At 39.8% G+C, this 12,978-nt stretch overlaps 1 protein-coding gene across 1 annotated transcript; it reads left to right on the top strand.

Annotated features, from left to right (window-relative positions):
- Positions 1–1,080: 1,080 nt before the first annotated feature.
- On the top strand, positions 1,081–4,871 carry lrrc4.2 (leucine rich repeat containing 4.2). Its single transcript, XM_012880503.3, has 2 exons — positions 1,081–2,448; positions 2,590–4,871. Exon 2 carries the CDS (start codon positions 2,711–2,713, stop codon positions 4,709–4,711), a length of 2,001 nt encoding a protein of 666 aa, XP_012735957.1. The 5' UTR covers positions 1,081–2,448; positions 2,590–2,710; the 3' UTR covers positions 4,712–4,871.
- The last annotated feature ends 8,107 nt before the right edge of the window (positions 4,872–12,978 follow it).

Here is a 12,978-nt window from a genome sequence, read left to right as displayed (position 1 = left end):
TTCAGCTCAAATCGTGTTTTACCTACCTCAGATCCTTTAAAGTATCAGTTTCTGTGATTGTGACTCGGCTTGGTCGGCACTTATTTATTTTTATTTTTTTTGTAGTGCTAAACCTAACCTCTAGCTCAGAACAAAAGTGAGGACCAAAAAGGATCCTCAATCTACATCAAAGTCCCCACATTACTCATAAAATGAGCAAAACATGTTCTCAGTCAGCTGAAAGTACAAGAACACACTGGGAATCATTTGGTAACCATCTTCTCCCCTTTCTTTCATCTTTCCATGAGATAACAGTGTGCAAACCCTTTCATCTTTCTCCTCCCTGAAGAGAAGACTGCCCAGCAGACACAGAAAGGCAGAGTCAGCATTTCACCCCCCTATGATGTCACATACCCCCTGATCTCACCCACCCACTAAAACACTCACACAACAAATTCTGGCCATCTAAGGAATTAAGGAAATCAAATGCAATAAAAAAAAACTTTTCCCATTTAGATGCTGCTGCACCGGGTCCACTCACAGCAAACTTATGAGTTACAAGAGATGAGGAAGAGCAGTATTGTCACTGTGGAAAACTTTGGTGCACTGCTGACCTCATGCTTGATAAAAATCACAGAAAATGTATGACGACTTTGGAGCTGGCATTCAAAGTATGACGTTTTTATTGAATGTGATGCACTAAGTTTGGGAGTAACAATTTAACAACAGTCTGTAAAGAGAACCTTCAGACCGACAGCAAGGAAAAGTGCCAAGGAACAGGCAGGAAAGAGTTTGAGTGACAAAATAAGGAAGAGAGCAGGTCATATATGAGAGAGAGAGAGAGAGAGAGAGAGAGAGAGAGAGAGAGAGAGAGAGAGAGAGAGAGAGAGAGAGAGAGAGAGAGAGAGAGAGAGAGAGAGAGGGAGAGAGAGAGGTTAAGATACTACCAATTCAGGGAGGGAGAGATGGGGAGGTTGAATTTGTTAATACAGAAGAACACTGCATCAAACCAATACACTGCTCTGAGGCTGGCTGAGCAGCTGAGAGGCGTGCGTCAGCAGTACATTCACGTTCCCACTGAAGGACAAAGGGAGGGGGCAGAGCGAGCATCTTAGCTGCCTGCAACACCGACACACATTGGAGCTAGGGGGGGGGGCAGAGAAAAGAGAGAGATTGGAGAATAAACAAGAAGAAGAGATGAGGATAAGAATGCTGCTCCTGCTGTTTCTGTGACGGTGGGCTGGCTGTGAGAGTGCTCGCGTGGCTTTCCGTCTCTCTCGCAAACTCTGCTATGCACATGCTATCTTTCTTTTGCTCTTGATCTATCAGGGATTCTTTCTCTCTTTTTCTTTCAAGCTCCCTCATGCCCTCTCTCTCTGTGCTACTCCGACTACTGCAGTAGTCCACCAGCCAGCGTCAACAGCCACACACATGGCTAACTGCCACAACTTACTACCTCAGCCCCGGAGAAAGAAATAACCAAAATGCAAGCAGAGGGACACTGCAGGAGACAGCCTGAGGGACAAAGCAAACATCGCAGAAAATAATTCCCAACGTATTTCCTTGTTTACGGAAACAGATACGGAAACCACTTTCACTGTTATCCTCCCGGCGTCATGTTTTTCCTTCTCTCTTATTGAAGAAGAGGACACGAGTGCTCTCTCTATCTCTCTCTTCCCTCTCTCTTCCATCAGCCTTTTGCAAAGCTCCGACAGTGCAGCGTACCACCCCCCACCTCCACACAACGCCACCATCTCTCCCACCACCCTCTACCCTCCTCCCCCCAGGAGGAATAGACGGATTACTGCTAACTGTGCACACGGCAGCATGCAGCTGCTCTGACCGGGGCCAGCCCAATGTTAGGAGAAAGCAAGAGGGAAGCAGAGGATGAGGAAAAAGGGTGATGACTGTGCCGGGAGTTCTTTAGTCTTTTTTTGTCTCTCAGTCTCTGTCACAACAGGGCTAATAAGCAACCGACAAGCCCTTGGCAAAGTCACAGTAAGGGAGGTCTCTTACCCAAACAGGCAACCAACCAACGAGCCAACACATGCACCAGGAGCTGACAGAGAGGAGGATTTTTTTCTTTAATTTTCTTTCAGTCCCATCGTTTATCCTGCTCTGTGGCAATCAGCTACGTAATGGATCATTGTGATTTATCCACGGTGGAGCTGCATTTTGGAATCTGCAGCCTGGCAGAACGGGAGTCAGTGGAGGAAGAAAGGATTTAAGCACCTGCTAAGATTTCATGGCCTTACCTTTTGCTCTGAGTGTTTTTTAAGCTTCTTTTTGCATTTAATTTTAGAATACATTTTATATTTTTGGCTAATAAAGAGTCACACCACTTTTTCAAAAGACAAGGACAAGAAAGCATTTACCTTCTGTCATTTCATGGAGAGGATTACCAGCGAATGTGACGCATGGCTGTTGCTTTTAACTTTTGGAAAAAAGGAGCACCTTTAAACTAATGAGGTAAGTTAGTAATGCTGTTACTCAACCTTTTTGTTTCAATGCTGATGTGCTTTGCCTCAGCTGCTTTTCTTAGAATAACCTTTCTCATTCTTTCTCTGCCTGTTTCCCCCTTCATTCCTTCACACAAAAATGTCGATGCAGCATCTTCCTGCACTGTCGATGGAACCTGGGAGCCTTGAGCTGCTCCAGCCAGGCTAGGGTGGTCTATCCTTCGGTGTGTCCCGTATCCCCCCACCATGCAGAATAATGAGCCCTCCACACCATGAGTCCGTTGGCCCAGGTTAATGTGCAGTCTACCTGGAACACAGCCCTGCTCGCCGTGCTTTCCCTAATGGTGTCTGCTCTCAGTATGTGCCAGTCCACGGGCCCCGGGTTGGGCTCAAAAATTCCACAGAACTGTCCAGGTGTGTGCTCCTGCACCAACCAGCTCAGCAAGGTGGTGTGCACCCGCAGAGGCCTGATTAGGGTTCCTCCGAACATCCCAGCCAACACCAGGTACCTGAACCTGATGGAGAACAGCATAGAGACTATACAGGCAGATACCTTCAGACATTTGCATCATCTGGAGGTGTTGCAGTTGGGCAGAAATGCAATCAGGCAGATTGAAGTGGGGGCTTTTAATGGTTTGACCAGTCTGAATACCCTGGAGTTATTTGACAACAGACTAACAGTCATACCAAGTGGAGCTTTTGAGTATCTTTCAAAGTTGAGAGAACTGTGGCTCAGAAACAATCCAATTGAGAGCATTCCCTCTTATGCCTTTAACCGAGTTCCCTCGCTCATGAGACTAGACCTGGGAGAGCTGAGGAAGTTGGAGTACATCTCTGAAGGGGCTTTTGAGGGCCTTCACAACCTCAAGTACCTGAATTTAGGGATGTGCAGTTTGAGGGAGTTTCCAAATTTGTCACCTCTCTTGGGGTTGGAGGAGTTGGAGATTTCTGAAAACGTTTTCCCAGAGCTAAAGCCTGGGGCTTTTCGTGGGCTTAAGAATTTACGGAAACTTTGGATTATGAACTCTGCCATTACAATTATTGAGAGGAATGCATTTGATGACATCACTGCTTTGGTGGAGTTGAATCTTGCCCATAATAATTTATCATCCCTTCCCCATAACCTATTCACCCCTCTACAGTACCTGGTGGAGCTACATCTACACCACAACCCTTGGGGCTGTGATTGTGATGTAGTCTGGCTGTCCTGGTGGCTCAGAGAAAACATTCCCACCAATTCCACCTGTTGTGGACGCTGTCACACCCCAATCCAGATGAGAGGAAGATACTTAGTGGAAGTTGATCAAACAACATTTCAGTGTTCAGCACCAGTCATACTCGATGCTCCAAGAGATCTGAACATTTCTGCAGCAAGAGTGGCAGAAATGAAGTGTCGCACAGCAGCTATGAGTTCTGTACGATGGCTTCTCCCTAATGGGACCGTGTTAACCCATGGCTCAGCTCACCCAAGGATATCTGTTCTCAACGATGGAACACTCAACTTTTCCAATGTTCTCCCCTCAGACACAGGGGTCTACACTTGCATGGTGAGCAACATGGCAGGCAATTCCAATGCTTCTGCTTATCTAAATGTCAGCAATGCTGAACTTAACACGTCTAACCTATCCTACTTTACAACTGTAACAGTGGAAGTTTTGGAACCCACCGTGGAAGATACTCCTAAGCCCAAACCCACTTTACCTGCCTCCCCCTCTGTTTTTCAACCTGTCTTTATCTCCACACCAACTGTGCTGTTCCAAAATACTCAAACTCCAAGGCAGGTTTCAGTTCCCACAGCCAGAGTCCCTAGTGGGCCACCTGCCAGTCTGGATGAGATGATGAAAACCACAAAAATCATCATTGGCTGTTTCGTTGCTGTTACTTTACTGGCAGCCGCCATGTTGATAGCATTCTATAAACTGCGTAAGAGGCATCAGCAGAGGAGTACTGTGGCTGCAGCCAGGACCATAGAAATTATACAAATGGAGGAAGAGGTTCCACCTGTTCCACCACCTACATCCGGGTCCAGTGGCTCTGACGACACAGGTTTGGTACTGCCAACATTAGTGGAACACAACAGCAACACATTTAAGCCTGGGTTTGTTTCTTCTTCTTCTTCATCCCGACAAGGGAGCTATGGGGCCCACTGGACCCAGAACAACTCTCTTCATCGCTCAGTGAGACAGCATCACAGCCACATCAGCATCATTGCTGATCCCTATGTCATAATGACTTCTCACGGCAAGGAGAAAGTTCAAGAGACCCAAATCTAAATTATTCTCCCAGTGGATCTATTTCTGACTCAGTCGAAACCCTGCTCTGAAATCTGCTCACCAGTCCATGCAATATAATGCACAAAGAGCAAAATGTCAACTTTATTTTGTACAGAATTGCAAAACAGACTTTTTTTCTTGTATATGCCTATATATACACACACATTATATATATATATATATATATATATATATATATATATATATATATATATATATATATAAATAAGAAAAATATATATGACTGAAATTACAGCCAAGCAAAGGTTAAAAAAATGCAGAATATGTGAAGAATGAAAGAAATTTGAAACTATTTTCTAACATCTGGTGACTTTTATTTCAAAAAATAAAATTCTATGCTTTTTCTGACTAAAAATAGAGAGTTTTACTGTCTGAAGGGAAAAGTCTTTTTAGTTTGTTTCCACCACATTGAGGAAAACGTAAACTGTTCATAAAGGCACTAAATGCAACATACAAACTCCTGTTTTTACTGTGCCGATTATAATATGCAATAAAATGGAACTCCCTGACTAAATAACACAAAAATAAATAAGTAAAATAAAGATAGACATAAACATTTATCCAATAGCAGCAAAATAGCACGGATAAGTTGTTCTGTTCAGTAGCTATCAGCCAAATGCTTTTGGACTGCAGAGCATTTCTGCAGCTAAGGTTTAACCCTGTGTTTGCTGGCGTTAGGTTGTGTCAGTGCATATTTTGTAGCGTATCTGAAACATTTTATTTAATGTGTATATGATGCCCCACTTGTTCAACTGGAAAAGTAAACATGCAGTTTAATAACTACTGTTACACAAATTTTCTTTTCTTTCATTGGTTGCATTTTGTATCATTTTACTTTTAGGTTTTGACATGCTTCTAAATGGCTTGTGTAGTGTTTAGGGCTAATTTAGTAATACATTACAGCAGTTGCCTGACTCGTCTCTGCAAGGGCTCATTCCAATGCTAATCTTTCAAAAGAACAGATATGTTGTGCATTCAAATGGGGCTATGCCGACAATTCTACTTTTGACGGAAAAAAATGCAGAGGATTGAAGTCAAACAAATGAATGTCTGATACTAGAGCTTTTCCATGGACTAAACTAATAAATTATGTTCTTTTTTTTTACCTTTTATTTTTAGCAACACTATTTTTATGGACCAACAAAGGAGGCAAGCAAAGTAATAAAAACACCACTTGGTTTGAATTTCTCTAATCTGAAAGACTTTCATCTGATGTTTTTTCCTTCTCTCAGTATCTTTAAATTTGTGTAAGTTGTCTAGTCTTAAAGGCTGATGGCAGTAATGTAAATGGTATTTTCCCCAACACCCCTATCGTACGGTCCTATGCATTTACTTAGTGTCTGCATGAATGGGTCTTTAAGTAATTGGTGTACAATGCTGCATTATACCCCACAGTGGGGCTCTATGCAGGTCAGATAGGCTGTTGGGCTTTGATGCCTCAGCTTAGTTCATTGATTTTTCAGTGACTGTGAAGGGGGAAAATACATGTCTCACACAGTTCTGCGCAACCTGTGCATTCCTTTCCTTACATGCTCATCCTCAGACATTATGTCCTAAATCTGTTATTGAGAAAAGAAAAAAATGTTTATGTTGTGTTGTTACTATGAAAAAAATACTAATATAAATTTCACAGCAAGGCAACTTAAGTAGTTTGCTGTGCTAGCTAATAACAGGGAAGCAATTTGTTTTGAATTCTTTTTATTTCATCAGATGCTGTCTCAATGAATTTCTGAGCAATGATCTTGATGTCATGCAGCTACAAGGCCAACTACCATAACTGTGGCTTGTTTCTGTGATCATTTAAATGCCTCTTCTATGATGCTAAACTGTGGCCATTTCTACACTCAAGAGTTTTCCATATATTGTAATGATTTGACACATGCTATTCAACAGTGTAGGTTGCTGGTCATTTGAAAATTTTATACTTCAGTGCAATTTTTCTAATGCTGAAGGAACTTGATATAAAGAGGAAATAAATAAATGACACCTGTGATAACAATAAAGCATTGTGAAATGATAGTACCATCAATTTTTAATTTAAACACTTTTCACTGCACATGTTATAACACCAAGATGACTGGTGTCATTGTACTACAGACTGATTTGTTGACAACCCTGGAAAAGATGTGTGAAAAGCATTTAAAACACATCTTGTTGTGTCATAATTTCAAAAAAAAAATAAATAAATAAATAAATCAACTTGAGTATATTTGTACAGTGGGGAAAACATTAAGAAATAATAATTTTGAACAAATTCACTCATGGCCCACTGTTCATAGAAGAAAGATGATTTGTGTCTGAAGCATGCATGGCTTGATTTGACCAAATGTTTTGGACCATTACTCTGCTGAAAGATCATATCACGATGGTTTCTGGTAGAATCTGAACAGTTTTCAAGTGAAACAGGTCACAGATCATCTCCTGTACTTCACACAGGGCACAAGGTACTTCTTCACATATTCAGCTTTTGTTTCACATTTGTAACAAAATCCCATAATAAGAGATCTTGTGAAATTAAAATGCCACAACATTTCCCTTCACAGCAAAAGTGCTACCCAGGTGCTTTTCACATGTGACTAATTGAAATGAAGTAATTGTTAGCAATTATTATTATTAGCTCTGAATACCAAGCTTAGTGAATATCAAGCCTTATGCTTGAGATCGTGTTATAGCTATGTTAAGACTCTTATTTTGAAATAGTAACATTGGGTTGATAGAGCTTAAACTGCTTGTGGGGTTTGAAATATTGGAGAATCCTTAACTTTTCCTCAATCATTTGTTTTGTAGGATTTGGGGTAAAAAGTAAAAAAGAACTAGATACTGAAAAAAAAAATGCATGATTTAATAGCACCCTAAGGATCTCAAGATTCGATTCGATACATATTTTTGGGGGAATGATTGAATTCAAAATAATTTTTTTGCCACTGCAGACCTTCCTTTTAGTGTCTTAATAAAGCTGTGGCCCAGCCATCTGAGTGAAAGTCTTACGGGATGGTATGGTATACCTTGGCTTCACTGTCTGCAATGTGCAGATTAACCTTTGTTCTCTTCCACACTGTAAGGCCTTAAATCTTTGGTGATGAACCAGGTAATAGACTATTTATTTATTTATTCATTTATTTATTTATTGCCACTCAGAGTTTGGTAAAGCACTGCAGTGTGTGTCGGTCTGCTGCTGGTGGCTGACTCTGCTCTGTGTCAAGTAGCTCAGGGTTATGCCTGGTCATTTTGCAAACCTTGCTGTTCATGTCAAGTTCAGTCTTGCCAGGCAGTTGATAAAAAACAGAATAAGGCTAGATCTTTGCCTTCAATGAAGACAGAGCTGGTTGAATATCTCTTTCCTACATTGTTTTAGTTTCCTCTTTGTTTTTGGTGGTTTCTGCGCATGCGTACATTCCAGAACTCGCTGCGTGGTGACACCAGGACATCCCGTTAGGCTCACAGCAAGCAAATTTGTTTTATTTATAGAATTTTTAATCAGTTTTGGGACTATTTGTATCGATTCTGAATCATAGTAAAAGTGAATCATTAATTTTTATATAAATCTTAATTCTGGCACACCCCAAGAGGATACTGTGGCGTTGTCCACACATAGCAGGATTTTGTTTTCCTCTCCTACACCATTTTTAAAAATAATACTATATGCAGAATTTCTTTTGGAAACGTTTTCATCCACACCAACCCACAGAAAAACGTTGTTTTTTTTTTTTTGTTTTTTTTAATACGCCAGACAAATACGGGGCAGTGTACCACAACTCTAAAACTTATGTCAGCCAATCAGAATCCTTCAAAACAACCACAACTTCCTGTTAGGAATGAATCATGGCGCCAGGAGGTTCGACCTTGTGGACAGATAAGGAGTTAAGCTCCTTTTAAACACCATATTTGAATATAAAGTTAATAAAACTCAAGACGATGTCAATTGGAAATCGTTTTTAACTCCACCATATAGCCAAAGAGTATAAACAATGGTTGGACAAGTGTGACACAGCGCAACAATATTCGTTGCAGACCGTGATGCGCCCGACATTAATATCCGTCTTTTCATGTACACACACAGAGACTCAAAACCGGAGTGTTTAAAAATGCCCACTTTAGCCGGAGTTTTTAGGATCATTCGTTTTAAGGGATGTATAATACCGTTTATGTGTGGCTGAAAGGCATAACCGCATAAAACTGTGTCATTTTCCCAAGATATCCTACAACGTGTGGACCAGGCCTGTAACAGGCTTGCCATTAAAAATACTAAAGTTGTTTACTTTGAAGCTTCCAAGTTGTGCTGAACTAAGTGGCTGTTTTAAGAATTTTAATGGGTCTTGAATGCATTCAATTGTCTTTTGTTCTTAACAAACCTAAACTTGATAAGTCTAAACTTGACTGACTGAACCTTTACTCTCTTTGTAAAATATGAAAAGGGGGATTCTCAGGGTTTCCCAAAAGTATTGCTAAAATCAAGACAGATCCTTTATTTTTATTGTACATTACCCGACCAAATTGTAGAAAAACATGGCATGTATGATAAAATCTCATCTTGTGACCCTAGTGTTTTGTATTGCATTGTTTTGTGAGCTGGATATATCATTGCAACCCTGTTTCACACCAAGCACACCCGCAGAGTTTGCTGCTGAAAAGCTCATGTTTTATCTGGCCAAAGCAGGAAGATCCAGTCAAAGTTTCAATTAAATTTAACAAATGTTACATGTTCTCACTTGTGATGTATAGGACAGAAAAAGCTGTCATCAATCCTTTCTTCACAAATATCTGGTAGCCATGTAGATTGTTATATAGACTAGTTGGCGTCAGGATTTATGTGCAACATTCCTCTAACTGTTAATTTTAAATAGTTTTTTATTGTGTGGAGAGGCTAAAAGAAATGGACCTATGTCATATTCATACCCCATTGTAGCAGAATTTATACTATCTATCTATCTATCTATCTATCTATATAGTCAATTCAGTTTAATTTATATTCACATCATATGTCATCTCAAGGCGTTGTACAAAGCCTATTCTATCTAATCTCACGGGAAGATTGTTCAAAAAGTTTTCTTTCTAAGGAAACCCAGTGGATCGAGCTTCTCCATGAGGTTTCACAGATAAACAGAACGGCAGACAGGATGTAGCTAATTTGAAGAAAAGAAATTGAGAGAACATAAATTAAAATGTTTAAATAACAATAAATAATGCAAAATTGGAGAATAGTAGGATGATTCTGTCAAATATGCATGGTAGAGCATCACTAGCATAAATAGTGAGGGAAAACGAGGTAGTGCTTGTACAGCTGAATACGGCTTTTGTTTAAGAGGATGAGCATGAACCCACGTGAATTTCTATTCTCACGAGTGGTGTTTTGTATCTGGCACCGCAGCTGTACGCTGTTTCCCTAGGGCCAGTGTGAGTAAAGGTTTGCGGAAAACCACACTGGATAAGGACCGTACCCGGACTTTAATCATGTCAGTCCGGCATAAGCTTATAGTAGCATAACTACAGAGATAGCTCAGGATAACCTAAGCCACTCTAACTATAAACTTTGTCAAAAAGAAAATTTTTAGACTAGTCTTAAAAGTAGACATGGTGTCTGCCTCATGGACTAAAACACAGTTGGTTCCACAGGAGAGGAGCCTGATAGCTAAAGTATCTGCCTCCTATTCTACTTTTAGAGACTCTAGGAACCACCAGTATACTTGCAGTCTGAGAGTGAAGTGCTCTTTTAGGAACATTTGGAACAATCAGATCTCTGATGTATGATGGAGCTTGATTATTAAGAACTTTATATGTGAGAAGAATATTTTTTAATTATATTCTTTATTTAATAGCCAATTAAGGACTAAAATCTGAGAAATGTGATCTCTCATTCTTCCTGCAGCATTTTGGATTAGCTGAAGGTGTTGAACTATATTTTGTGGCCTTCCTAATAGTAAGGAATTACAAAACAATTTTGGCAATATTCCAGAGGTAAAAAAATTAAACATGTTTATTATGAGATTTAAATGCCCTGGTCAAAAATAACACCAAGGTTTTTTACTTTATTACCAGAGCTTAGTTTAATGCCATCCAAATTAATTGATTTATTAAAAAGAATATATATATGTAAACCTGACAACACTACCACTGACTGTACTGATACTGTCATCACTACTAACAACAGTACTGTGCAGCCAGTACTAAATTAAAGGTTGACATATAACAGATTTTCTGTAGAAGATTATGCTACTGCAATAACCGTAGCATAATCATAATATATGAAAAGTTAAGGCTTTTTCTATATATTTCCCAAGAGTGTAAACAAATTAGTCCACCAATTTATCCAGCATCAATTGCAAAAACTGCTTTGGTTTGTACATACGTGCAAATTCCTTAAAAAATATTTTACATAATTTCCAAGTCTTGCTCAGGTTTAAATAGAAGAAACAAAAAACAGCCAGTGTATTTTTTTTTCAGTGCAGGTGTACCTTTACAAGCAAGAAAACTTAAGTGTTTCCTAATTTTCTTTAATACCTCTGTAAACTCAGTCACCACCCAAACTGGCTGCTCTTTGCTTTTGCCAAACTAAATGTTCTTGATTGTTTCAGTATGTGTCGGTTTAAAAGAAACAGCAAACTCTTGTTATTTCTTCAGCATAAAATGGCTCTAGCACTGTTAGGGATTCCATAAGAGGCCACTTGTTCTTTGTGAGATATTTAATGTGTTTGATAACCAGGTAGTTACATAAAAACACTGATGACTTTTTATTTTCTTCAGATATTATTTCTGCCCTTCTTCAGTGTTCAAAGTATAAAATTAGCCGTCAACCGGCTGACTAAGCTAACTATGCTCCACCTCTGTCAAGCATAATGAGTTTAAAGGAATACAGTGGCTAATGTGTTTACGACCGATCACAATGACCTAAATAGTCATCCCTTGTCAACTGTAGGGTTAATATCATATTTTTTTTCTTGGGTGGCTGCTGACTCAACTCCAACATCTGAGTCACTCTCTTCACTTTAAATTTTACTTGATCTTGCATTGTTGCAGAGGAGCCATCAGTGGTGCTATCTTCTGCCTTCACCACCCCCCTCTTTCACTCCCTTAAGTTAGTATTACTGCCTCAACACCACAAAGAAGTAACACCCGTGTGTGTTCTCTGTTTGGCAAAAAAGATTTGTATTGAATTTTGCAGCAACCATACAAATTTATTTTCTTGATGCTAAGCCAGTGGGTTACCGATAAGGCTTGAGCTATTTGTCCTGAAAATTGATCTTCTGGAAACAAGTAGTGCATGCTATTCATGTTAAAAATAAGTGGGTACACAACATTGCTTAGCTACCCTCTGTAGATTCACTCACACTCAGACTTGCAGAGGAACAAGAACAACAGAAAACTGTTTAGATAAAATTCTCTAGTTGGCATACTTTGTGACAAGTCAATACTCAAAGCTTCAGGATCTGTATCTGCTAATGAAGTCTCTGTAGGAGGAGGCCCTTTTCAATGGTTACAAAGGTACTGAAAGAAATGACCCGTGGTATTCTTAAAAGTGAGCAGTGGCCAAGACTGCATTCTCATTACCCCAATAAAGCTTGAGTAATCATTCTGCACTGGGCAGCACTTTACCACTGTACTATGACTGTACTGAGTCTGCGATCTCCTGAATAGTCTAATTCCTTAAAGGAATAGTTTAGATTTTTTAAGAGATGTGCAGTGAAAAAAATACTATCTTAAAACTTAAACCTATAGAAAAATAAAGACACTTTGAGAACTCTGTAAGAGTGCCAGGCACTCAGATACACTGATTTTTTTCTCTTAAGACACAATACTGCTTTAGGGGATATTTAACACATTTCATGAGAAACCATTGTTATTACATTATCACACTGACAGAATTATGTAAAGAAGAATCACAACAAAAACAATCCTGTTTGTGGTGGTCATGAATAGCATATCAAGGTGTAGTTGCAGAGAGGTGCGTATCTGGTTTTGAAACCCTAGGATCTAATCTTAGCTTTTAGAAAAGGAGGTAGCTCTGTTGGCCTTTACAGGCCACAATCTCCAGTGTCCACTGGAGTGGCTTGCATCTAACCAGCGGTTCGCAAACGACTGGAAAGAGATGCAGCTTCTCTAAATCTGGGAACAAGGTTCTCAGCTGGAAAAAAGTGGACTGCCCCCTCTGGGTTGATGGTCAGTCTCTGCCTCAAGAGGAGGAGTATAGGTATCTTGGTGTCTTGTCCACAAGTGATAGTAGGATGGGAAAATAGATAGGCAGACGTGTT

Source organism: Fundulus heteroclitus, chromosome 2 (assembly GCF_011125445.2).
Source record: "Fundulus heteroclitus isolate FHET01 chromosome 2, MU-UCD_Fhet_4.1, whole genome shotgun sequence".
Lineage (NCBI taxonomy): Eukaryota > Metazoa > Chordata > Actinopteri > Cyprinodontiformes > Fundulidae > Fundulus > Fundulus heteroclitus.
This window is presented reverse-complemented; position numbering and strand designations above follow the sequence as displayed.